At 33.4% G+C, this 27,266-nt stretch overlaps 1 protein-coding gene across 2 annotated transcripts in view; it reads left to right on the forward strand.

Moving 5' to 3' along the window:
- CDK13 (cyclin dependent kinase 13) overlaps positions 1 to 27,266 on the forward strand; it is a 105,255-nt gene that overhangs the window by 60,256 nt on the left and 17,733 nt on the right. For both annotated transcript variants that reach the window (XM_045565230.1, XM_045565231.1), the window contains exons 6-9: positions 3,492 to 3,681; positions 4,636 to 4,692; positions 19,241 to 19,342; positions 19,439 to 19,516. In XM_045565230.1, coding sequence (XP_045421186.1) covers positions 3,492 to 3,681; positions 4,636 to 4,692; positions 19,241 to 19,342; positions 19,439 to 19,516 — 427 coding nt within the window. The remainder of the gene's footprint in view (positions 1 to 3,491; positions 3,682 to 4,635; positions 4,693 to 19,240; positions 19,343 to 19,438; positions 19,517 to 27,266) is intronic.

Consider the following 27,266-nt stretch of genomic DNA (forward strand, 5'->3'; position numbering starts at 1 on the left):
GCTGGTGTTGAACTCCTGACCTTAAGCTATCCTCCTGCCTTGGCTTCCCAAAGCATTAGGATTACAGGCATGAGCCACTGCACTGAGCCCCACACTTTTTAATTATAGGAATTTATACTGGTTTAATATCTGGTACAGCTAGTGCCTGTACCCCCTTTGTCTTTCAGGTGTTTACCTTGCTATACTTTCATAGTTATTTTTCTGTGTGGGATTTATGTAATAGAAAAAAAACTAGTATTTTGAAAAATTGGGCTTGTTTATAAATTAACTTAGGGAAATTTGACGTCTTTATCGTGTCAAGCCCTCCTGTCCATTGTACATGTGTACTTTTTGTCTTGTAAGAATGTTTAATAGTTTATCTCTGAAGGATTTTATGCATTTCTTACATGCTTTTTAAATTTAATTAACTATTACTGTAATGGGGGCCTTAACATTTTGTCTTTTAACTGGTAGTTAATGACTCTGTTCTGTTACTTTTCTAAATTGTTACTGCTTGTAATAATTTGTTGTTGAATGTTTTTCACTTTTCAGAGAATAAAAAATAATCATCTACATGTAGAGATAGTTATAGCTGTCTTATTTCAATTTTTATACCTCTAATCCAGTGCTATTTAATAGAAATAGAATGTGAGCCATTATGTTTTAATTTAAAATATCTGCTGGGCACTGTGGCTCATGCTTGTAATCTCAGCACTTTGGGAGGCTGAAGTGAGGGCATTACTTGAGGCCAGGAGTTTGAGACCAGCCTGGGCAACATAGCAAGATTTCGACTCTGCAAAAAACAATTTAAAAACTAGCTGGGCATGGTGGTGTGCACCTGTAGTCCTAGCTATTCAGGAGGCTGAACCAAGATTTCTTGAGTCCAGGGGTTTGAGGTTGCAGTGAGCTATGATGATACCACTGCATGCTAGCCTGAGCAACAGAAAGAGACCCTGTCTCAAAAAAAAAAAAAAGAAAAAAAATCTGGTAGCCTCATTTAAAAAAGAAACAGTTGAAATTAATTTCAGTAATATATTTTATTTAAGCTACTATAGCTAATAGATCATTTTAATATGTAATTGTAACAAATTAATGAGATATTTTATCTTCTTTTATTTTGTGCTAGGTCTTCAAAATCTAGTGTGTTTTGTACTCACAGCATTTTTGGACTAGCCACACATTCCTAGTAGCGACAGTATTGGACTGTGCAATTCTAAATGCTTTCTCTTGTCTTACTGTGTTATATAATACCACCAACACAATGTTAAATAACAGCAGAGATAGTGAGATAATATGTATTTGATAATCTACTTTTACTCAGTGTGACATTTTCACGTTAATAATTGTACCTCTACAACATTTTTCAAAGTTGCATAGAATGGTATAAGATGTACCATAATAACCTTTTTGGGGGCTTAATGTTTTTGTTTTATTGTTACATGGCTTTAGTGAACATGCATATAGCTAAATCTTTGTAATCTTTAGTTCCTTATGCTTAAAGCAATTGTTATATAAAAGGGTATGTAATTTTTAAAGGTTTTGATACATATAGCCAAATTATATTTTCTGAATATTTATACTAATTTACTATTGACACTATAAATAACAGTATCTATTTACCTCACACCTTTGTTAATACTGTGTACTGTCTTCTGACATCATTTCCTCCTAGTTAAAAGTGGTATATTATTGCTTTGATTTGTATATTTTAATAGTGAGATTACATGTTTTTCTTGCGTTTTTTGGACATAGGCATTCTTTTTCATATTGACAGTTTATTTTATTTCTCATTTTCAATTATTTTGTCAAGTTAAGTCCCCTCTTCCACCCAGATAAAGAAAAAAACAAACTACTGGTCCTTTTATTGAAATTGCTTTAAAATACAGAATTTTATGTCTCATAGTGAGCTTGTATAATTGTTTTTTAAAGTTTATTTCTAGTTATTTGTAGCTTTTTTTAATTGTGGAATCACATAAATTTTATTTCTAATGAATTGTTGCTGCATATAGAAATCATTTGTTTTTTGTATATTGATTTTTCTCTATCTCAGCTACTTCTTCCTTTTTTTTTTTTGAGATTGGGATCTCACTCTGTCACCTGGGGCTAGAATGCAGTGGCGTGATCATAGTTTACTGCAGCCTTGAACTCCTGGGCTCAAGGGATCTCCCTGTCTCAGCCTTCTGAGTAGCTGGGACTACAGGCATACACCACCCCACCTCAGCTACTCTTTATTCTTTTGGATTATCCAGAAAAACAGTCATCTCATCCAATAACTTTATTTTTACCTCTTTCAGTATTTATACTTTGCTTAAATTTTACTTACTAACTTCCAGAACAGAGTTAGTAATAATGACTGTTTTTGTCTTGTATATTATACCCGGGCGTTTTCCTATTAAATAGACATTGGTTGTTTATTTCAGAGAGGTACTGTAATAAATCTTTAAGAAAGACTCCTAGGCCGGGCGCGGTGGCTCACGCCTGTAATCCTAGCACTCTGGGAGGCCGAGGCGGGTGGATCACTCAAGGTCAGGAGTTCCAGACCAGCCTGAGCAAGAGCGAGACCCCGTCTCTACTAAAAAAAATAGAAAGAAATTATCTGGCCTACTAAAATATATATATATATATATATATATATATATATATATAGAAAAAAATTAGCCAGGCATGGTGGCGCATGTCTGTAGTCCCAGCTACTCGGGAGGCTGAGGCAGTAGGATCGCTTAAGCCCAGGAGTTCGAGGTTGCTGTGAGCTAGGCTAACGCCACGGCACTCACTCTAGCCCGGGCAACAGAGCGAGACTCTGTCTCAAAAAAAAAAAAAAAAGACTCCTATTGCAAGTCTACTAAGCGTTCTTTGCAGTTTTAAATTAGGAACTGATTATAAACTATGTTCAGATACCTTTTTTGTCATGATGTTAGAGTTTTTCTTGTTCACAGACAGATGTAATGAGTTTTACTAGCTTTTCATTCTTGAATTGCTAAATAAAACTTTACTGACTTTATATTTCTCTATATAACTAAGTTGTAATTTCAAATTATATATATTTTCTAAATATTCTGATTTCAAATACTGTGGAGCTGTATAAACACAATTAAATTATATGTTTATTGAAGGTTTAAGAGAAGTCACCTAAACTCCATCTGGCTAAATTTTTTTTGATGTGCTATACTGGTTTCATTTAGCTTCTGCCAAGAGACAATTTGTTTGATATCTAAAACAGTTAAGAATTTATTTTAACATTAATTATATCCAGAAACTATGCAATTTGAAAATCATAGGGCTGCTTTTTTTGAATCCTAGTGGTTTTCTTTAGGAGAGGAAAGTGGGTTAGAATTTTTATTGGGATTTATTTACTGATATTAAATTCAGAGAAAGATGAATGTTAAAGTAATAAAGTAGCACTTCTTTTCAAGGATTTCCCCTCCCCACCAGCATTTTATTCTTAAAAGTTTTGAACTTACAGAATAGTTGTTGGAATAAGTCTTTAATGTATTAATTATTCTCATTCTTAGGTGCATTTTATCTGGTGTTTGAATATATGGATCATGATCTGATGGGACTACTGGAATCAGGCTTGGTTCATTTTAATGAAAATCACATAAAGTCGTTTATGAGACAGCTCATGGAAGGACTGGATTATTGCCATAAGAAGAACTTTTTGCATAGGGATATTAAATGTTCAAATATCCTGCTAAATAATAGGTATGGATATGAGGTTGATATATATAAAATGAGTGTTATTTATAACGTATACCTTGATTTTGTTTAAAAGGATTTAAAATTCAGTTTACTTCACACAACCATTTTAATATAATCAACAATATTACAGCTTGGGTTACCTCTAAAGTTGTGTTAAGTAAATTAACTTCCAATAATAATTTGTAATGTGTATAAAATAATGCTTGTTGACTTTTTGTTTGATATTCTTCCAAATCATGTGAATGGATCTTCTAATACTTAGTAATACGATTTCAGCTTTAGGTTAAGAATAGATTTTAGAATTTTTTAAAAAAAATTCACAGCTGGAAAGTGAACTTTTTTTGAACTGTGTATATACACATACACTTAAAACTTATGTTATATATTTCAATAACAACATAACCTTAACCCTGGTAATTCTCTTATAACTGGTACTATTTGTTAGTTTAAATGACACGTGTGATCCTGACATTAATTAGCAGAAAGTGTTCTATGAACTTAGCCCCTCTAAGAACTGGAAAATTGAACATAAATTTAAAGTGATGTGGCTAAGTTCTTGAGCAGTGTTGAATTGAGTAAGTAATTTGTCCTATTACTAAGTAATAGAAATTACCTTATTCTGTTTATTTTCATTGAAGTTTACTTTTCTAAATAGGAACTGAATAGTACTGAAATACTATTCTACTATAACTATTATAATAATAGTACTTATAATGGTAATACTAATAGTACTACTATAATAATAATTAGTAACTAAAACTATCCAAAACAAGGTACTAATTGTTTACCTTATCTTGTGAATTTATCTATTACTTGCCTTTCCCTCTATGACCTTGATGATACTGCAGTATGAGCAAAGCTGAAGTTTATTTAAATATATTTTTGATTAGTGCTAGGGATAAAATGTAAATGTGTATTATCAATTCACCTTTTTTCATTTTGTCTTATTTCCACCAGAGGGCAAATAAAACTTGCAGATTTTGGACTTGCACGATTGTATAGCTCAGAAGAAAGGTAAGAGTACTTTCAAGTAAATACTATAGAGTCCAGTTGTAGAAACTATACTATGAACACCTTATTGATAGTTTAAGGGAAATTTACTTTTCATGGTTAAATATACAAAACAGTGAAATTTTAATATGTTGGGTTGACTATTTTAATTACAAAATTTTGTGTATTTATCTCAATTTAAAAATAATTGATTTTTAAACACAAGTAAATACGATTTTTAAAAAAATATGCAGCTTTAAATGTGGCTGAAATGAACTCATGAATTTTTGAAATTCATGCTTAATTTTCTAATGCAGATTCAGACAGTAAGATGTTTTTAATTTTTATGTGAGTGAAAAAGCTTAGTATATGCTTTGTAAATTGCCTGTTTAAACTTATAAACTTTGTTTTAATTATTATTTTAAACTTCAAGGTTTTTTTAGTTATATCTACAGTTTTTTTTAAACTCCCTAAAACACTGTATTTAAACAAACTATTGTGAGACAGTTCAGTGTGTAAGACAGGAAAAGGTAGAAGTTCTGTGGCTAAAGTTGGAGGTATATATCCTACTTGGCTCCCTTTGTGCCTGTTGATAGTGAAATATGCCTCACATTAGAACTGATACAGAATTTAAAAATAAAATATTTTGTATCAGGGGATTTTAAGTAAAAAATTCCATAATTGGACTTAAGAAATCTCTAGTGATTTTTAGCCTATTTTTCTTTCCTGTCTTTATTTTCACATTTATTTCTATGTATTTTAAATTTTAAAATTCTTTATGACAGGTCTGTCAGTTCTTTAGTATCACCATAATTCTATCATTATTATTTTTACAGGTTTAGGGGATACAAGTTGAATTCCATTACATGTATATATTGTATAGTGTTGGAGTCTGGGCTTTTGGTGTACCCATCACCTGAGGTTTTTTTTGTTTCTTACTCCCCCTAATTTAATGGTGAAACATAGTTGATTGAAATTCTTAGAAACAGGTGTTTCCTTTTAGTGAATCTTTGCCAGAGTCTGGTTAGTTGAAGAAATAGACAAAAACTCTTACTTGAATTTTCAGAGTGAAAAGTCTATTTTTAATTTTATGACATTATTCTGAAAATTATTTTCATTGTTTAGTGTTTTCTGTAGTGGAAGTTTTCAAGTGGTGTGTTTTGGATCCAGTAGAAACCACTCAGAAAGTACATTGTGGACAGAGTTGTGATGGACAGGGCTCCAGTTCTCTATACCTACTTTCACTGGAGTTACTGTGTTTTTATCTGTTTTACCTACTTCATTTACAATTAATATTTTATTTTAAGAAAGGGTTATATGGTTTTTTTAAAAGTTTAGAACTGTTCTAGAGCTTAAAAGCTGTATCCCTCATTTTGTATTTGAGAAAACTGAGACCCAGAAAGGGCTGAGTGACTTTATTTATTATTATTTTTTAATTGACAAAATTGTATATATTTATCATGTACAACTTGCTTTGAAATATGTATATATTGTGGAATGGCTAAATTGAACTAATTAACATATGCATTACCTGATCTATTTTTTTGTGGTGAGAACACTTAAAAATCTCTCGGCAATTTTAAAGAATACAGTACATTGTTGGTAACTATAGTCACCATGCTGTACAATAGACCACTTGAATTTATTCCCCCTGTCTAACTGAACTTTTGTATTCTTTGACCAGCATGCCCTGACCCCCAGGCCCCTAACCTCTGGTAACCAACACTACTCTATACTTCTATGAGTTCAACTTTTTTAGATTCCATATATAAGTGAAATCTTGCAGTATTTGTCTTTCTGTGTCTAGCGTATTTCACTTAACATTAATTCCTTCAGGTTTATCCATGTTGTCATAAATGGCGGGATTTCTTTGTTGATAGTATTCCATTGTGCATATATGCCATATTTTCTTTATCCATTTATCTGTTGGTTGATTCTGTATCTTGGCTGTTGTGAATGGTTGAGTGACTTTAAAAAGGTCAAAAAATGTTGGCAGAGCTAAGGGCTTAAGGTTTTCAGCTCCCAATTTTTCATTCTTTCCATCATATACAATACTGCCTCTTGGTAGAAATTGAAAAAAAAAAGGGGGGTCTGAATATGTATTTAATCCAAAACTTCACTTGAAGTATATTTTTTGAATGACTAAATTTCTGTGGCTATTTCTTTGGGAGAAATTCTGATTAATTAAGGGTTCTATCTGCTAAGCTGGGTAATTGAGATTTCGCTTTAGTTAGATTATCCTTAATACAACTATGTGTCTATCGTACTTGAATATAAATCCCCTTATGTTCTTGTTAGGTTTCAGTAGAGGTGGAAAATAGCTAATTATCATTTTCATGTAATAGATTCATGTTATACAGATATTTGTGTATATTTGGAATAGATATGTTCAAGAAAAACTGACTAAAGCCAAATTTTGTATATCAAACTTCATTTCCCATTGATTTTCATTTTAAAATGCAATTTTGGGTTCCAGTGGAGTGCCAGGGGTGTGGCATATTCACTTGGGCCATGGTCCCCATTGCCCTGCTGGATTGATGCAGGAGTACTGAGTTTCAAGAAGCAGGAAATCTTAAATCCCATAACTTTGTATCTCAGGTAATGTATACTGAATTTTTCTGCTCAATTAAATTTATAAGAGAAAAACTTGATGTGTCATTTTGTTTGATAAGCAAATATCCTTAAGGGGTTTATATACTCCTTTAAAACCTCTCCTTTTTTTAGATTAAAGTAATTGTAATTTCTTTAAAATCCATTGGAGAATTAGGCTTAATATTAACATAATGAAATACCTTTAAAATATTTTTTTCCCAGTGAATCTTAATAATATACTGATCTTAAAAGAAATCTACCTTTAGCATTAAACCTAAGGCATGAAACTATAAGAATTCTAGAAGAAAATGTTGGAAAAACTCTTATAGACATTGGCCTAGGCAAAGAATTTATGAAGAAGACTGCAAAGGCAATCACAGCAACAACAAAAATAAATAAATGGGACCTGATCAAATTAAAAAGCTTCTGCATAGCCAAGGAAACTGTCAGGAGAGCAAACAGACAACCTATAGAATGGGAGAAAATATTCGCATGCTACACATCCAATAAAGGGCTGATAACTAGAATCTATATAGAACTCAGGAAAACCAGCAAGAAGAAAATCAAACAACCCTATCAAAAAGTGGGCAAAGGACATGAACAGAAACTTTTCAAAAGAAGATAGACTAATGGCCAACAAACATATCAAAAAACACTCAACATCTCTAATCATCAGGGAAATGCAAATCAAAACCACAATGAGGTATCACTTAACTCCAGTGAGAATGGCCTTTATCAAAAAGTCCCAAAACAATAAATGTTGGCGTGAATGCGGAGAGATAGGAACACTCATACACTGCTTGGTGGGACTGCAAACTAGTGCAACCTCTGTGGAAAGCAATATGGAGATACCTCAAAGAGCTACAAGTAGAACTACCGTTTGATCCAGCAATCCCATTACTGGGCATCTACCCCAAAGAAAAAAAGACATTCTATAAAAAAGACATCTGCACTCGAATGTTTATAGCAGCACAGTTCACAATTGGAAAGATGCGGAAACAATCCAAGTGCCCATCAATACATGAGTGGATTAATAAAATGTGATACTATACCATGAAGTTCTACTCAGCCACAAAAAACAGTGGTGATCTAGCACCTCTTGTATTATCCTGGAGAGAGCTGGAACCCATTCTATTAAGTGAAGTATCCCAAGAATGGGAAAACAAGCACCACATGTATTCACCATCGAATTGATATTAAATGATCAACACTTAAGTGCACATATAGTAATAACAGTCATTGGGTGTTGGGCAGATGGAGGGGGGAGTAGGGGATGGGTATATACACACCTAATGGGTGCGGTGCACACCATCTGGGGGATGGACATGCTTGAAGCTCTGACTTGGGTGGGACAAAGGCAATATGTGTAACCTAAACATTTGTGCCCCTGTAATATGCTGAAATAAAAAAAAAATTAAAAAGAAAAGGAAAAAAAGAAATCTACCTTTAGCAGATTTATTGTATTTTCCCAAATTTCTTAGATATTTCTTGAAATACATATCTGATGTTTCATTCATATTTCTACTTTGTTATTATAAACAGAAAGCAAGGTAAGGCTTTACCATAATATAGCTACCCATGCAAATGTTAAGTCAACTTTGAAGTATTTTCTAAGTAATTAGCTACTGTAGACAGAATAACTGAAATGTTCAATAATTTAAAGTTTTTAGTTTCAAAATGGAGATTGCAGTTTATCACTATAGTAGCATCAGCCATCTCTCTGTCACTCATTTGATTTTGGATATACTTTTTTTGAATTTGAGGAAAACTGGGTAGACTTACATCTAGTAGTACGTGGGGGTTTATGACCAATATGAATCTCATCCGACGTGTGCTATAGTAGAAGAACCACTGGGTTAAAATTAGCGGGCAAATGGTTTCTTTAAACTTGAATCATTTTCTCATTTTGAACATCAGTATTGATACTTCATCCCATTCTGCACTGGGAACTGTGGAACTTTTTTTTTAACCCTTTTCTTCATTATCTGTTCATCTTTCAGTACCTATTTTGAATACAACCTTCTTTGAGACTACTAGCAACAATATTTCCCTCTTCTGAGTTTTTATTTTACCAGGTCACTGCTCCAGTGCTTTTCCAAAGGGTGGAGTGTCTTTCTTTCTTTGTGTGATTGTAACATAAAACCCATAATCCTAAATCAGGAAACCTTGGCTCTAATCTGGCATTACCATTTAACCATTTGTGTAATCTTGGGCAAATCACAATCTCTCTGGGGCTCATTATTCTTAACTTAAGGTGAAGGATTTAAAATCTCCAAAATATTAATTTATAGCATATCAAAAACATATTATCACGGTTCTAAAAATCACTGTGATCAAAATAAAATAGTTTTTAAAACTATAACCAAATATGATGATGCAGTAAGGAGACTAGTTGGCTAATACCACACTTCCAAAACAGACACCTTTTTCAAGGCAGTATCGCCATCTAGTGGCTTTTCAGAAAATTGCCATTAAAAGCAAAACTAAATATTTCCAAAGCTATAGCTATTAATGGCAGAGGAAGACAGTATTACCTATTGCTACTTACCTAAGGACTGGATAAAATTATTCAGCATTATAATTGCTAGCATTACGCTGGTTATCATTACTTGTGTCCTGTCTCGTTACTAGATCTAGAACTATAGTCATTTTAGAGATGGGTACCATATTTTATTCTTTTTTAAATTTTATATGACCTAAAAAATTGAATGCGTTCATGATTAATTCTGATTTGGTAGAAAGTTTTGCTAATCTGGAGGACCCTCCTGATGTAGGTCAGTGCAGGGAGTTTTGGAGATTCCAGGTAATACAAAGGATCTTCTGGGAGGCCCTGGACAAGATTGGAACCATGCTAAAAAAGATTACTAATAACATATGAATAACAATGAATAACATGACTAAAGACATTTCAAGAATGGCAGTGTCATTTAGATCACTGACTTAACTGTAAGATCAAGATTATATTGTACTTCCTTCAGCCCTGATTGAATAGTCTAGTTTTTGAGCATATAAAATGAGAAAGGCAGTTTAATTCTTTAGGATAAAGAGTTGCCACCTTCTCGTGTTAGGAGAATCTAACCCATGTCCTTAATGCTGAGCACTTGCAAATCTAAATTTCAAGTCTTGATCTTTCTTCTGGTCTCTAAAGCTGTGTGTTTATTGGATATCTCCATCTAGATGATCTGGTACCGCAAACATTTTTATAAAACCTGTCTATCCTATTCTCCAGGAAAAAGTCTGCTCCTTTAACTTTATTTCCTATTTTGGTTAAGGGTATACAGTCACCCTTACATACAGATTATGTCTCATACAGACCAGTGTAAATAAAATTTTATTGATCCCCTGCCTTTGGTTTTTCTCCTTACTGTTCTTCTCTCCCACCGTTCTTATCCACTGCCATCCCCAGGCCCCTTAGATAATAGTGTTGTTAACTATTTGTAGTTCTCTAAATATGCTGTGCTCTTGAATGCTTCTCTGAATCTACATAAGCTGTTTCCTTTTGTAGGGAATTATACTTCCTATTACCTTAGCCTGACAAATTTGGTTTTTTCCCTTCAGTGTGCAGTTCAGGCATTACCTCTTTTGCAATCTTCCCTGAATCCCTCAGGCATTCTTGAGTGCTTCTTCTTGTATGTGTTCAGTGAATATTATTCATTATTCTATGCAGTATTTATAGTGCATTATTATAATTTATATCTATATTACCACCATACTCTAAGGCTCTAAACAGCTACAGATGTGGTTTTTTGTTTGTTTGGTTCAACTATCTGCTAGTGCTTACTTAGCATAGTGCCTAACTCAGAGTTTCAGTAAATATTTGTTGTTCATAAAGAAAGGAAAAAGAAGGAACAAACTTAATTAACATTTGTGTGTAGCACTTTTATTATTTATAGTTCCCTTTCAAAGAATTATTATAAAAGAAAGTGGGTGATATAGGTATCTTTATTCTTAGGCACATTTTAAAAGTAAAGGAACATTGAGAAAATTTAAGTGCATTCTCAAGATCATACAACCAGTAAGTGGTAGAATTAAGGACCTTTTGACAGAAAGACTGTTTATTTTTATTATATTGGAGTGCTTCCCTGGTAAGACCCTGAATCCAACCTTGATTACCTAAAAGTATTTTCTAGATGGGGAGCGAGGGGCCTCTCAAGTCTGCTTTAGTGGTACCATTAGGCTGATGACAATTATTAGAGTTGTTTTATAGCAAAGGGTCTGCTGAGTTTTACTGTCTCTGCCTTCTTATCCTCCAAGTATAATTTATTTTTGCCAAATGAGATATGCTATAGTTTTTGTCTTCCAGCAGGTTGGCAAGTATTGAATTTCATTCTATTTTAAGCCTCTTGAAAGCTCCTTAAATACCTAATGAGAAATCTGTAAATGAAAAATATTTTGATAGCATCAAATATTTAAAATCATGTGAGATTTCACATGTAAGTTTTATTATTCATAAGTCTGATGACTTTACATTTTAATATTTTGTTAACCATACTAAGGTAGAAAGTTAAAAAAAAGTGTTGGGTTTTTTTTGTTTGTTTGTTTGTTTTAAATAAGGTGTTACTTCCCTAGTGGACAAAGAAATAGTGCCTGCCTCTTTTCAGAAACTGTTAATGAGATTTACAGACGAAGGTATTTAGTAGAAATTGAAATTCTGAATATTTAATGTTGAGATTATTATTTCTGGGTCTTTACAAAGTTTAGTTTTTTGCCATCCAAGAATGACTGCTCGTTGGAGTTACTGTTTTGTTTTTCGAATTTAGTGCAGGATGTGTGTGTGTGTGTGTGTGTGTGTGTGTGTGTGTGTTTTGCTAGGTTATTGAGTTTATTACTTGGAATTTGTCTTTAATTGTAGAAATAAATTGGAGTTGTTCATATCATGTTTTTAGATTTTTTAAGTATATAAATTTATTCTATAACACCTAAGAACCTGACCATATGTTTTTCAGTCCTGTTTATTTTTCAGTAGGAGTTTGCTTTTTGTGAAAAGAATAGGTAGACAGGCCTCAAGAATGTAATTTTTTTTTAATCCATGAAAAATTAAAGCATCATAAATGTAGTGCCACATCAGTTTGCTTCTTTGTGATCTAGATCATCTGTGTTCATTTGGGGGCTTTCTGGATTTTCATTTGTCTGCCTTTAGATGATCTATTTTTGTATTACAACAGTGCTTTAACTTTCCTGGGATTTAAATTTTCTCATTTCAAAACATAGTTTCAGTCTCTCTTACTTTTGTCTTTACATTTGTAAACACAGCAGTCTAATCATAACATGGAATATTTTATTGATAATGCTATAAACTATTGAATTGGGTGATGCCTGAAATTGGCCACGTTCCCTTCTGACTCCACCTACCTTTGGAACTTGCTTTTATGATTGAAGCCCCTCTGTCTGCATACTTTTTCAACATTTGCTTGTTTCTCATTAAATAATAAGGTGGAAAGTACCTAGTGTGCAAAATTTTTGAATAAATCATCATGAGTTTTCCTTGTCCTTAATAAAACCATCATTTTCATTGTCTTTTATCAATGCTAACTTTTAAAAGCTTACTAAAAAGTAGTTTACTTAAAAGTTTATTAAAAACTAGTTTATTAAAAATATTTGAAACATAATTAAAGCACACTAGCTTCTTTAAAGTTTTCTTGTTGGCTCTGTTCTCTCCCTGGCTTTATCTCCTTGCTCTGGAAAATGAGCATTTGCCCAGCCCTCTCAGGGTACTGAAGGTTCGGTGTGTTCTTGGAGCAAGAACCAAATAATAAAGTATTTTATAGGCTTTGTATAGATATTCTCTAGAAGGCAGCAATGTGTACTTAAGGTATAACACATTCACATTTATTTTATACTGTCACTTTGCACTTTAGAAAGTGGATTGACCTTTGTAAGTCAATTAGAAAGCTGTTGCAATAAATCTAGATAGGATGATTATAGCTACAACTAGAGAATGAGCACAGGTATTGAAAAGACAGATGAATTATATCATAAGGACGTAGAATGGCTAGAACTTGATGGTTGAATATGTATTATGAGATCTATCCCTGCCTCCACCCCTACTGTAAGGTTTGTGCTTAAGTAACTGGATGAATGGCTTATGTAATGTTAGGATAGACTAAATTTTTGTAACAAAGAGAACCTCAAATTTTAGTGGCTTAAAGAATAAGAAGTTTATATATATTTTTTCACTTAATAATCTTGAGTGGTTGTTGCTTACCTCAATGCGCAATTAAGAATATTTAACTATATATACAGTCATTCAAGAAACTAGGTTGGAAGATCTGCTACCTTCTACACATGCCTTCCAAGGCTATTGCCAGAAGTGAAAAAAGAGGAGGGAGGAGTGTAATGAGCCAGGACTAGAAATGACACTTAACACATATGGTTATGTTCCACTGGAGAGCATTAGTCATGTGGCCACACCTAATGCAGCGAGGATGGGGAAACATAGTGGAGCTGGGCAGCTGTCGTAGAAGAAAGGAAGAACAAATTTTAGAGGACAGTTATGGGTTTTTGCCACAAGTGGTGATGCCATTTGCTGAGACAGGAAACAGGAAGAGAGAAGCAGTTTGTATGTAATAGTAAAAGATAATAAAAGTTATTTTTCTTAGAAGATTTCAGGAGGAAAGAGGGAGTGAAAATAGGAAGGGGGGAAGGGCATGAGAAAAAAGGTAGTGTTTATTGTTATGTAGTTATGGTATAATATAAATCTTTGGATTAAAAGTATTAATAAGTGCTTACAGTGTTCCAGACACTGACCTAGGTAATACCTTTTAGCTAGATGTTAGAGATAGAGCTATGAAAGATCAAATTACTTGTCTCATTTACGTGATGATGAGGGAAGTTAGATAAAACACATGTGGGGTAAAGAATTTAAAATACTAAGTGCTACAGAGCAAATAAAATAGTGACCCTAGGGTCCAAGTAGGAGTGGTAGTGGCTGATTGGGTAATTTTCACTAGGGCAGTTAGGATAGACCTCTGAGGAAGTAAATTGGAGCTACGACCTGAGTGATGAGAAAGGAAAAACTTAATGAACACCCAGGCAAAGAACATTCCAAGTAGAAAGTAGAAGGAATTCAGCAAGTACATAGCCTGGGAGCAGACTTGGTAGGTTTAAGGGTTAAAAAGTTGCTCAGTATGATAGGAGGTGAGGTCCTCAGTATACACATAGTTTTATCAACTGAGCTAAAAGTTTAAATTTTATTTAGTTGCAGTGGTGAAATCTCTGGACAGTTTTAAGCAAGTAGGTTTTATGATCTAGTTTTATGCTTCTAAAAAACACTTAAAAAAGAAGTGAGGAAAAGGAACTAGAGACAGAGGCAAGGAAACCAGTTAAGGTATTGTTGCATTTATACCAGTGAAAGGATAATAATAGCTTGGACTGTGGTTGTAGCTGTTGAAACCATGAAAAATTTAGGATTTATTTCTAATTTAAATTAAAATTTAAAATCCTAATTAACATTTAGAATTTATTATAAATTTACAATCTATTCCTACAACCTGGATTTAGGATCTATTTTGATGTATAATTTACAGTAGTTTATATGATTCTTTCTTCATTTCTTAGAATGATCTTTAACAAAGACAGCAACTCTGCTTTGTAACTTTTAACTGGGATTATCTAGAACCCTCAAGTACTTCAAGGGCCTAGGATCTTGCTCTGAGTATCTGATTTGCTTTTTATATATCCAGGCCAAAAAGAAGGATGGGTCACATGCTAGCATGGGGACACACCCTATAGCAGTGCTTGCTTTGTTATAGATACATTGCTGCTTGCCAGGCCCTAAGATAGGGAAGGCCATAGCCATATGTTGTCTCCCCTGTTCCCTGATCTCTGGAATTCCTAGGATTATTTAGAGTCAAAATATTAGAATCTATCACCAGATAGAAAATCTTTGATCTCTACTCTGTTGATACTTCACCGAATATAAAGAAAAATGTTTATGGTACTTTGTTTTATGAAAGGCATACATCAATCTGAAATGAAATGAAAATGAAAGAATTTCTACTCATCTGAATTTGTATAGTCTCTCCATAATTCAATACTTTTTTAAAAAATATTTTTTAAAATGGAAAACATTAAAAATATTTTTAAAAAATAAAAAGATTTTGCCGGGCGCGGTGGCTCACGCCTGTAATCCTAGCACTCTGGGGAGGCCGAGGCGGGTGGATCTCCAGGTCAGGAGTTCGAGACCAGCCTGAGTGAGACCTCGTCTCTACTAAAAATAGAAAGAAATTATCTGGACAACTAAAAATATATATAGAAAAAAAAATTAGCTGGGCATGGTGGCGCATGCCTGTAGTCCCAGCTACTCGGGAGGCTGAGGCAGTAGGATCGCTTAAGCCCAGGAGTTTGAGGTTGCTGTGAGCTAGGCTGATGCCACGGCACTCACTCTAGCCCGGGCAACAAAGTGAGACTCTGTCTCAAAAAAAAAAATAAATAAATAAAAAGATTTTAAAATTAACTATTTGCAGATAGATTTATATGAATTTACACATTTCATTGAGACTAGTTATCTAGTACTTTCATAGCATGACCATAGATTTCAGATGTTTATAGACCCTTGAAATGTTTTAGAAACTAGTTGTCACATTCTCACAAATTTTGTTTTCCCACCAAGCTAATTCATGTATGTGACCTAAAGTCATAGAGCCATGTACATTAAGATTCCTCCTCTGTGCCTGGCATTGTTCTGGGCTTGATGTGTGAGGTTCATAAAAAAGAATGATGGTGGAGTCTTTTGACTTTCTGGGAAGATAGAAAATATAAAATTGAGAGTTTAGAACAGTAGTAACTATGATATAAATTTAAGAATGTGAAGATAAATTTTTGTTAATAAAGATTAAACTTTATGGAGCTGGGCCTTTCATTATGTTGTGTTGGAAATACAGGACTTTCAAATTTAATATTGAAATTTGAAACAGGAATTTCAAATTTAAAAGGGGTTAAGGCAGAAGAGGTGATCATATTTTTAAAGAACGATTAAGTTCAGCTCAGAGTAGCTAAAGTTTAAAAGACTTTCTCATTATGTGAAGGTAAGTGATTTCAATAAACAGAAATCACTAAGTACATTAACAATGTTAGAAAAATCTAAGCCTAATTTTCTATCATTCATCTTATGATTTGATAAAGAAAGTATGGTATATGTATACACCACAGAATACTACTCAGCCATAAGAAAGAATGAAACCATGTCTTTTGCAGCAATGTAGACGAAACTGGAGGTTAAGTATGAAATGTCTGATTTCTTTAAGTGTACTAAGTTTGAAAGTTGATATCTCTGACATTTCACATTGATATTTCTTACTTTATTTTTATCGTGAAGGTACATCCTCATTCTTTAATGCATGGTTTGGCTTGTGATTATCTGTCAAATTTTCCTTTAGAGCAATTTTTATGAAACCATGGATAAATAAAAAATCTGAGGTATTTTCAAATATGAGTTCTGTGGTAGAACCAATGCAGCACAGACGGCTAGAAATATCAATGAAGTGTTTGGGAAGGATGTAGCTAATGAACATACAGTATGTCAGTGGTTTGAGAAGTTATGTTCTGGTGATTTTAATCTTAAAAATAAGCCACATGAGCGACCTGAGACCAAGGTGGATAATGATGAGCTGAAAGCTATAGTGGAAGCGAATCCATCCCAGCCTATGCGTAAATTGGCAGCATAGTTTGATGTTAACTATTCCAACAGTGTTGGGCTGTTTGAAACAAATGAACAAGGTAAAGAAGCTGGATGGATGGGTACCGCATGAATTAAATGAGCGTCAGAAGAGAATTCATCTCAAGGCTTGCCTTTCTTTGCTGTCACAACATAAAGGTGAACCATTTCTATACCGTATTGTTACATGTGGTGAAAATTGGATTCTTTTTGACAATAGCAAGCATTTGACACAATGGTTAGATAAAGATTAAGTGCTGAAACACAGTCCAAAACTGAATATTTATCAAGAAAAGCTAATGGTGTCTGGTGGTCTAGCGCTGTTATTACCGACCACAGCTTCATGAAACCTGGTCAATGGATTAGAGTGTATGTCTACTGCAACCAACTGGATGAACTGATGAGGATGCCTGCGATTAAAGCCGAGATTGGTCAATAGAGACAGGCCAATCCTCTTGCAAGACAACACTCAACCACATGTTGCACAAATAGTGCTGCTCAAACTACACAGTTTAGACTTGAAAACTCTCTGTTATCCACCACATTCGCCAGCCCTTACACCAACTGATTACCACTTCTTCCAGGCTTTGGACCACTTCTTGCAAGGAAAAATATTCAGTGCTCAACAGGCTGTGGAAAATGCCTTTCACAATTTCATCACCACTCGCTCTCCAGGCTTCTTTGCTGCTGGCATAAATAAGCTACCGTTAAGGTGGCAAAACTTTGTCAATAGTTTAGGCACATATTTTGATTAATTGTACTGCTTTTTGCTTGAGATACAATAAACTTTTGATTCAAAATCGGACATTTCATATTTAATGACCAATTGCACTAACTCAGCAACAGAAAGTCAAATCCCACATGTTCTCACTTACAAGTGGGAGCTAAATAATGAGTACACATGGACATAGAGAGTGGAATAAGAGACATTACAAACTTGGGAGGACGGGAGGGTATGGGGGATGAGAAATCACTTAATGAGTACTGTGTACACCAATCAGGTGAGGGTTACACAAAAAGCCAAGACTTTACCACTACACAATATATCCATGTTATAAATCTGCACATGTACCCCCTAAATAAATTCATCTTAGACTATTCTCTTTATTTTCACAATTTTTCCAAAAGTCAATTAAAAATTTTTTTCTAGCTTTGGAACACTATTACTAATAGATCTGTCTGTGGTAATGCTGTAATGCCCATATTGATAGCTTATAATACTAGTGTTTAAATGTTTTGGAGAAATTTGGCTGGGTAAGGGCAGAGTAGGTCAGACAGATCTTATGCAGCCTAGACCTTTAGATCTATAGTTGATAAGAGGGAATTGCTTTCTAAATTGTATGGTCCTTTTCCTTTCTCCAAAACTGGGCCAGGTCCAAGCCAACCTCAGGTACATGGGCTTGGAATACAGCCTTCCTGGGGAATTTCGTAGGATATGGCCTTTGAGTCCTTGTCATGTGGAAAACATCTGCAAATAAGGAGAGGTTTAGAATTGATTTAAAAACATACATAACCACCCTGAAGTATACACTGTAACCACAAGATCGGTTGAAGAACTTCTTCTGACTTCTTAGGACCCTCTTCATTCATATGAATCAGCTAGAGTGTGACTGTTCTCTGAGGACTGAAAACACTCTGCCAAAGAATTCCTACTGTGGTGGTCAAACTTGACCCTTATATGACTTGACAAGATAACCTCTTCTATGGCAAATAAAGAGGTAGCAGTATGTATATGTCCTCTTGTTAGAAGGCGACAAAGAAATTAACTGTTAAAGTACCATACCCATTGCTAGTGGTTTTCTGCAGAATGGACCTCAGCTATTGTGGTCTGCATTTCTGTATTTTCTGTTCACATACCAGAGTCAAAAATGAATGAAAAATTTCCAAAGATATGCTCAGTTGAAAACTTTTGTTAGGTAGTTCCAATTTGAACTGTATCTTGTCACCCACTAGTAATTTGTCAGATTTGGTCAGAATCACTCCCTTTAAATTAGTTAATCCCTTTAAACATTTTTATGGAAAATAAAAACAGTACTCAACAGTTGATATAAAGACTTTTCTTTGACCAAATGACAATTAATACCAGTCAACTACTTTTTATATTTATATATTAAGGGAATTTTTCAGTTAATCAGGTTGCTCTCATGCATTTTATGATCAGATATCAGATGCTTTAGTATATCTGTATTTTTTAGTAGGCAGATGAAAGTGGTTTTTAATTAGGTTTCTAGGATTGTTTTGATATGCTAAAATAATATTTCCTAAGATAATCTCTCTTATTCCAACAAATAACTAACTTTAAAGAGTGCTTTCTGTGTTTTTTAGTCGGCCATATACTAACAAGGTCATCACTTTATGGTACCGTCCACCTGAGCTGCTACTGGGAGAAGAACGATATACACCAGCTATTGATGTATGGAGCTGTGGGTAAGAGAGGCTTATTGGCTGGTTTATTTTATTTGAGCCTTTTGGTGGTAAATTAAAATCAGATCATTTGGTAATCATGGGTATTTTTTCCATTAGATGTATCCTTGGTGAACTCTTCACTAAAAAACCTATATTTCAAGCAAATCAGGAACTTGCACAACTAGAATTAATAAGGTAAGCTGCTGTTAATATTTGTGGGTGTGGGGGTGTCATATCATACTCCTATCTAAAATTTAAAATCTCTCAAGCTTATCTTTTCAGGATGAGAACAGCATGGTTCTCTTGAAGGCTAATGACTGCTAAATTGAGGAGAAACTAGAATGTAGGCACTTTGATACTTGTTCTAGTAAAATTAAGGATCTTAAAGGCCCTAGGTCTTTATTTTGTGTGTGTGATTTGTCAGATTTGGTCTGACAAAGGACTTGAGGCCCAAAAGATAAGACTGGGAAGGAAGGGTAAATATGAGGCAGGAGAGAATGAATGACAGATAGTTTTTTAAAAAGTAGACAGAAGGGAAAAATTAATGTTTACATGTATGTATATATATATATGTGTGTATACACACCAAAATATACTCATATACCTGTTAGCATAGGTCTTCATTGTTTGGAGCCTATCATAAGACCTAGCTCATATGCCTTTACTCATACATCTTAGTCACCTTTCTCTTCATCTTATATTTTAAAATAAAATTTGTCTTTAAGAAAAGGGCTTTGGTTTTATATATATAATATAAATTTGCAACTTACGAGATTTCCATGAAAATATCAAAATAAAGATGAAGTCTTTTAGGAAAGATAATTGGTAGGAGGCACAGATTTACAGAATTTTACTCTGCCAGCTGAATAAAATGAACATAAAACAACATAGTAACCAGAGAAAGACCCCAATTTCATCTCAAATTGTGAAAAGTTTCACCCAGAAAGAGACAACTTTAATCAAACTAAAAGGAGATCCTGAGGATTGATAAGCATTCCTCTTTGGGGGGAGATATTTATAGTTTGAGTGTGCCCAAAATTCCAAAAAAAAAAAAAAAACCCTTCAGAAAGCTTTATTATTGCCCTTTTTGGTGGTTGGGTAAAGTTTTTTGCTACAGGGTACAGCAGGGAAAGCTGAGTGCCCCAGTTAGAGCCTGGTTCTCCTTTGAAGGTAAGTCAGCTATAATCAGAAATATCCAAGTCACACACTAGCACTGCTTCAACTCCAAAGCAGCCAGTTGCCTCTCCTTAAAATGGAAACGTAGAACCAGTTATGTCTAGACTTGGCTGAAGGGATCCAAACATAGAACTTTTAATGAAATTACAAAGAGAGCAGAGAATGGAGGGGAGGAAGTTCACCAGAAACATAGGAAACATTTATCTTAAATTTTTTGTCATGTTATAAACAAGTAAAAATGGTCAAGAGGAATTGATAAGAAATATACCTTCTGAAGCTAATTGAACATTTACACAAATTATGTATTAGTAGAAAAAGAAAGAGAGGACACTTCAAAACATTGAAATACTACAGGCTATATTCTTTAAATAAAACAGAAAAAAACTAAAAATTAACACGAAAATAGAAACAATTAAGTCAACTATCTAAAAATTTTAAATATGCTAAAAATAATTCTTGGATTAAAGAGGAGTGAAACTTTAGAACATGTAGATTAAAAAAGAGTGATAAATTTAAGTATAAAAAATCTGTGAGGTAGGCCAGGCACAGTGGCTCACACCTGTAATCTCAGCACTTTGGGAAGTGGAAGTGGGAGGATTGCTTCAGGCCAGGAGTTCAAGACCAGCTTGAGCAAGAGCAAGACCCTGTCTCTACAAAAAATAGAAAAATTAGCGGGCATGGTGGTGCGTGCCTATAGCCCCAGCCTACTCTGGAAGCTGAAACAGGATGATTGCTTAAGCCTAGGAGTTTGAGGTTGCAGTGACCTATAGTAATGCCACTGTACTCTAGCTCAGATGACAGAGTGAGACCTTGTCTCAAAAAAACAAAAAACAAAAGAAACAAATTCATGAGCCAAACCTGTGCTTAGGAGAAAATCACAACTTTAAATATACTACTAAGTAAGAAAAGGAAAGTAAATGAATTAAGCATTCAACTGACAAGCTAGAAAAAAACCCAGCAAAATAAACCTAGGGAATAAAAGCAATCAATGAGTTACAATACAGAAGAATGTAGAATTTACGAATAAATCTGTGACTTGGTCTTGGGTTTACTGTACACGTGCATTATAAATTAATCTGTCAGTTTAACCTAATATGAAAAGAGGGTACAAAGAAATTAAATGAAGATTATAAGGTAGAAATTGACCTCAGGTGTAAAGAAAATCAAAATAATTATGAGACTACTTGATTGACCAAAATTGCCCCTAAAACACATTAAAAAACCGAAATGGAAGACATAATGGTTTTAGAGCATTCTTTAAAAGAACCAGGCCCCAACATTTTCGTAGGTAAATTCTTGTAAATCTTTCAGAAACCAAGAGTTGTAATGTTCTCTAAACTATTCTGGTATGTAAGAATAATGCAGTGGAAACTTTCTTATCTAGTCTTCCCTTGAATAGCCTTATAATTAATAGATTGAAGCTCACCATTCCCTCTGTAAATAAATACTAGCTTGGTAATATGACAAGCTAAGTGCTTGTGGCTACTGCTTTCTGGTAAGACTACATATTTATCCCACCAGTGAAGAGTATGCTGACCCAAGAGGTGTTTATTAGTTTCTGATTTTTATGCTGACTTTTTATTATTGTAATTATGTGGTTTAATTAAATATAAACTGATGGCAGTGCTTTGTAAAAACTTAGGGGTGGGCAAGTGATTGTATAAGTTAGAAAAGTCATACAAATCTAGAAGGATTTAGCATTCAGATTGCTTTGAAAGTGTTTTTAATTTCTAGATATATTTACAGAAATCAAAACTAAAAATCCTTAATGATGTTTTATGGGTGTGGTTTGTGCAAGAAAAGCTAAGGGAGAATTCCATTCAGTGAATTCTGTTGAAAGAGAACTTTGTGGTATATGTCAGAAGATTGGAGAATAAATGTATATTTTTAAATCTTCAGTTAAAATAAAATGTGTAAATTATGTATCTGTGTATTTTTTTTAACGATTCCTTCTAACCCATTTTTTAAATTTAACCAACCATTGGTCCTGATTATATTGAATATACTAGGGCTTTTATTAATGATAGTTAACACAATGCAAGCTTTATGCTAAGGGTTTCACTTGAATTATCTCAGTTAAGCTTCATAAAAACCCTGTGTCATCTTTTTATAGTGAAGAAAACTAAACGTTAGGTGAAGAATCTGTCCAGGGTCATAACAACTAGCAAGTGGTAAAATAAAATTTAAATCTAGACTGTGTTGTTACCTTAGAATCTAAACTTTTAGCTATTACTCTATTACTATATAGGAAATAAAACTTCCTGGAACCTTTACAAAGTCAATATGACACAAATACCAGTACTTGACAAAGACAAAAAGAAAAATTTTACAAGATACTAATCCAGAAATTCTAAGGGAAGTATTAGCAAATAGTGTCTAGCTTTTTATTAAAAAATTAACTTGCAGAGTAAAATAGGGTTCATGCCAAGAATACAGGGCATTTCAGTTTTAGGAAATCATTTATTATAATTCATCATTTTAATATAAAAGAAGTAAAATAATATGTTATCTTAATAGGTATTGGATAGGCATTTGCTAGAAATAGAAATATGATCTCTAAATGTAGAGGTATATTTCTTTAATAGGATAAAAATATATATCATTTAACACAATAATGTTAGTGGTAAAATATTAGAAGAAACAAAGATAAAAATGAAAGTTTTCTTCTAGTATTATTAAGAGTGTTAGAAATACTAATCCATTAACTGGTAGTGTTAGGAAATTGAACCAATGAGAGAGAGAGACATATAGTGGAAAGGTGAAGGCAGTTTTGTCATAATTTGCATATATGATAACATTGCATACATGCATACATGAAACATGCAAGGAAATTGCTTGAAACACCTCAAAGTTTGGTAAAATGGCAGGAGAAAAATATGCATAAAAATACTAATTGGTAATTAGCAAAAATACTAATATATATTCATATATACTAAAAGCAATAGCTTAAAAAAATTCCAATAACCAGTTAGAAAACACAGTAGGGGAAGAAGATACCTTTAATAAAACCACCACTATATCTTCCCCAGGGATATTGAAAACTATGATGTTCTACTTAAAATTGTAAGATGATTTGAAAAACTGTTGGAGGAGCATATCTTGTTTTTGGCCAGGAAGGCTTAGTTTTTTTTTTAAGATGACAATTCATCCTATATTACTTACTACTTACAAGAATTTTAAAAGCCACTTTTTGAAATTTGACAATTTTATATTTATCTAGAAGCATAATCATGAAAATAACCAGGAAAAGTCTTTTAAAGGAAAATTTGGCATATCATGTGTTAAGACCAATTTATATAAAACCATTTTGGCACAGAATACATAGATGAATCAGTGAAATTATATGGGATATTTAGAAATAAAACAAGTTACTGTATACCTGGGGATATAATCAGAAGACATTTCAGATCAGATAGAATAACTGTTGAACAATATTGATTACTGGTTGTATGCCAGTTATTAGGCACTGAGGATGCAAAACAGGTAGCAAGGGAAAGGGATTATGCAGAAAGCCTGTTTTCTACTTTCTAGTTTGGGGAGAGAGACAAAACAAGCAAATTAATGAGATATATCAGATGGTAGTAGTGTAAGAGGATAGAAAATGATGGGAGATAGCATTGTGTGTAGAATCAGAGAAGGTATCTCCCATAGTGACATTTGAGCAGAGATCTGAATGAAGTGAAGAAATAGAGTAATGAAGACCCTGAGACATGAGTGTACGTGGTTTATTTTATGAATATTTTAAATATGGGGGAAGAGAAGCTCAGTTCATCCATTTAATAGTATACTGTACAGTTATTAAATAGGAAATAGTTGATATGGAGATACTGACATTGAAAAGCAGCATGAAAAGTGCAGTTTTGCAGAAGGCTATATTTACTTTGATTCCATTTAGGTAAAACAAATACATCAGAAGACTTGAATTGTTAATCAGGAACATGGACTTGTGAGAAAGCTAGGGAGGGAAAATTTTATTTTCTGGTTTATATACTTCAGCATGTTTTTGTTTTGTTAAGGTACTTATGATTTTGTAATATATTATAAAAAGTGCTTCAATTTTGATTCTATAGAATTATTTTTTTTTAAACATGTGGAAAATAAGAGGAAGTTTCTGGCAAAACAAATAAGTCTCTCTGTGTAATGAGGCAACAGTGTATTGAAAGGGGTGTTGGTGGGCTCTGGAATCTCATAGACCTGGATTCTAATGCCATCTCAGCTACTTCCTGCTGTTATGACTCAGGGTAAGTTCCATAATGCTCTTGTTTCTTCACAAGTAAAACAGGACTAATAACGTGCATGTGGTTGTAAGAATTAAATAAATGTAAGTAAGTTTTCTAGTACATACTTCTTTCCCTCACCTTATTTACAATAATGCTAGGTTGTCTCCCCAGTCTAAAGGCTCAGGGATGATAAGATATAGGATCAGTATTGTATGAATATGTGTAAAACTGATCAGGAGTGGGACTACTAATCAGAATCTGTCTTAAAGAGCTTTACACTACAGTGACCAGGTTATTTTATTTATAATTTGCTTTGTTCCAAAAAGTATTTTGGGCAAATTATAAAAGTTTTGTGATGAAAGTAGCATGGGTTAAGTGATGGAAGAAGAGAATGGAAAACACAGGCGGGGACAAAATTGGATGAATGAAGGCAAAAATGGCCTATGTGTGGCCATAGACTTATATTATGCAAGGGTCACAGTTATAACTCTAGGCATTCTAGCATCCAGCTAAAGAGCCTTTATATCACAGTGTACTTTGCTTATGAAATAAAAGTCTTATAATTATGGAAGAAATTGAAAATAGATTAGAATTTAAAGATCCTACTTTTCACTGTCCAGCCTCCCCACCACCCTTCAAAAAATGCAGGTAAAATTTTTAAAACTTTAGAGGAATAGATTTCAGTTGTTCCAGAATATAGAGAAAGACGGAAACTTACCATATTTCAAAAAATACACACATACCTTCATAAACCAGTAACATAAAAAATTCTGTCGACCTGTGTTTCTCGATCTTTTTGGTCTCAAAATTATTTACACTCAAATTATTGAAGATACCAAGAGCTTTTGTTTATGTTGGTTGTATCTATTAATATTTACCATATTAGAAAGTAAAGATATTTATTAATTCATTTTAAAACATATGTTAACATTTTTAATTTTTAAAAGTCTGTATTTTCCAAAATAAAATTGTTGAAGTGAATGACATTCTTTTACATTTTTACAAATCTTTTAATGTTTGGTTTTATAGAAGTGACACTTGGATCCTCATACCTGTGATGTGCTGTTTTCAATAGTCTTTTTAGATAATTGCACATATTCTTTGAAACTGCACAAAAATTAGATAAGTGATAGTTTTTTACAGGCTAGTTGTAATGTGCAATCTGAAGCCATATGAAGGAATTTTGTACTGTACTACGTTGAAATCCATTATTCTGTCTTGCACTTTGAATGGATCTTTCATCCATGATGATTCTGTGACATAATGCATTAGTCATTTAGAAAATATTGGTTCACTAAATGGAACAGATCTTTCGAATGGAACATTTCATTATGTAATTGTTATCACTACTAATCTCATCAAGAAAAGCCTTTAAGTATTATGAAGCCATCAAGCTCATGGTGGATATAAGTTTTCTAATATTCTGATTTTTCTCTAGAAAGTTCAAATTTTATAATTGACTATAAATACTATTAGTTGTTTTCCTTGAAGTAACAAGCTGACCTTGTTTCTATTTGAGAAACTGTCTGGCAGATACCCAAGTCCGAATGACCATGTGTATAGTTTATTGGTTGTTCTTATAGGTAAAGATAGTAGTCCATGAAAAAAGCAGCTACTTCAGCTTGCAGCCCCAGTCATTGCACAGGCACATCTCAAGATAACTATTGTATCTTATTGTGCAGCAAAAGTGCTTTGTGAGTATTTCCCATTTCATCACAGAGAATATTAAAAGGATACATACTCAAGTGTCAAGATTTAATAACATTAATAATTTTTACTGCTGCAACATGTACATTCTTAAATGAAACGGGCTTTTGCCCCCCTGAATTTGTATGACAGTGAAGAGTACTCACTGCCAATATAGTTTGGTGCCACTGAGTTGAATCATGCTAAGGTGCTGATAGTTTTACCCACCACTTGTTTTGTACCATTAGTGCAAATCAACACATTAAAAAAAGGAAAAATAATGTCTTAGTAATAACTTTGACCTGCTAGACTCTTGAAGGGTCTAGGGGACTCTCAGGGGTATTTAGACCCCACTTTTGAGAGCTGCCATATGCCAATCTCACATATGAATACTAATGTACAACATCTAGGTTAACAAGTAGAAAATACAGCATTACACTAAAATAACAATACTTTGATTAGGCACAGGATAGTATTTATTCCTCCTTTGAATATACGGGTGAGTACGTACTAGGAAATCTCTTACTATAATTCACAATGTTTCCAGCCCAGGAGAGAAAATGCAGATGATGACTATTACAGAGTTCCTAAAAATTAAACTGATAAAACTAAAGCACCTCTTTAAAATTTAAAAGCCACAAAATTAAAACACATAGTAAAAAGGAATAAATGAATGTTTCCTTAACAGGAAATATGATTTTATATGTCAAATTTCAAATCTTTCCTATAACAAAGCTTTCCTAATTAACTGCATAGAAAATATAATGGCCTAACAATATTCAAAAAAGCAAAAAGTAAAACCCATAGAGGAAATAAACAAGATCTTATTAAAAAAATATATAAAATTGACAGAAATAGAAGAA

The sequence above is a fragment of the Lemur catta genome, chromosome 11 (genome assembly GCF_020740605.2).
Source record: "Lemur catta isolate mLemCat1 chromosome 11, mLemCat1.pri, whole genome shotgun sequence".
NCBI classification, from domain to species: Eukaryota; Metazoa; Chordata; class Mammalia; order Primates; family Lemuridae; genus Lemur; species Lemur catta.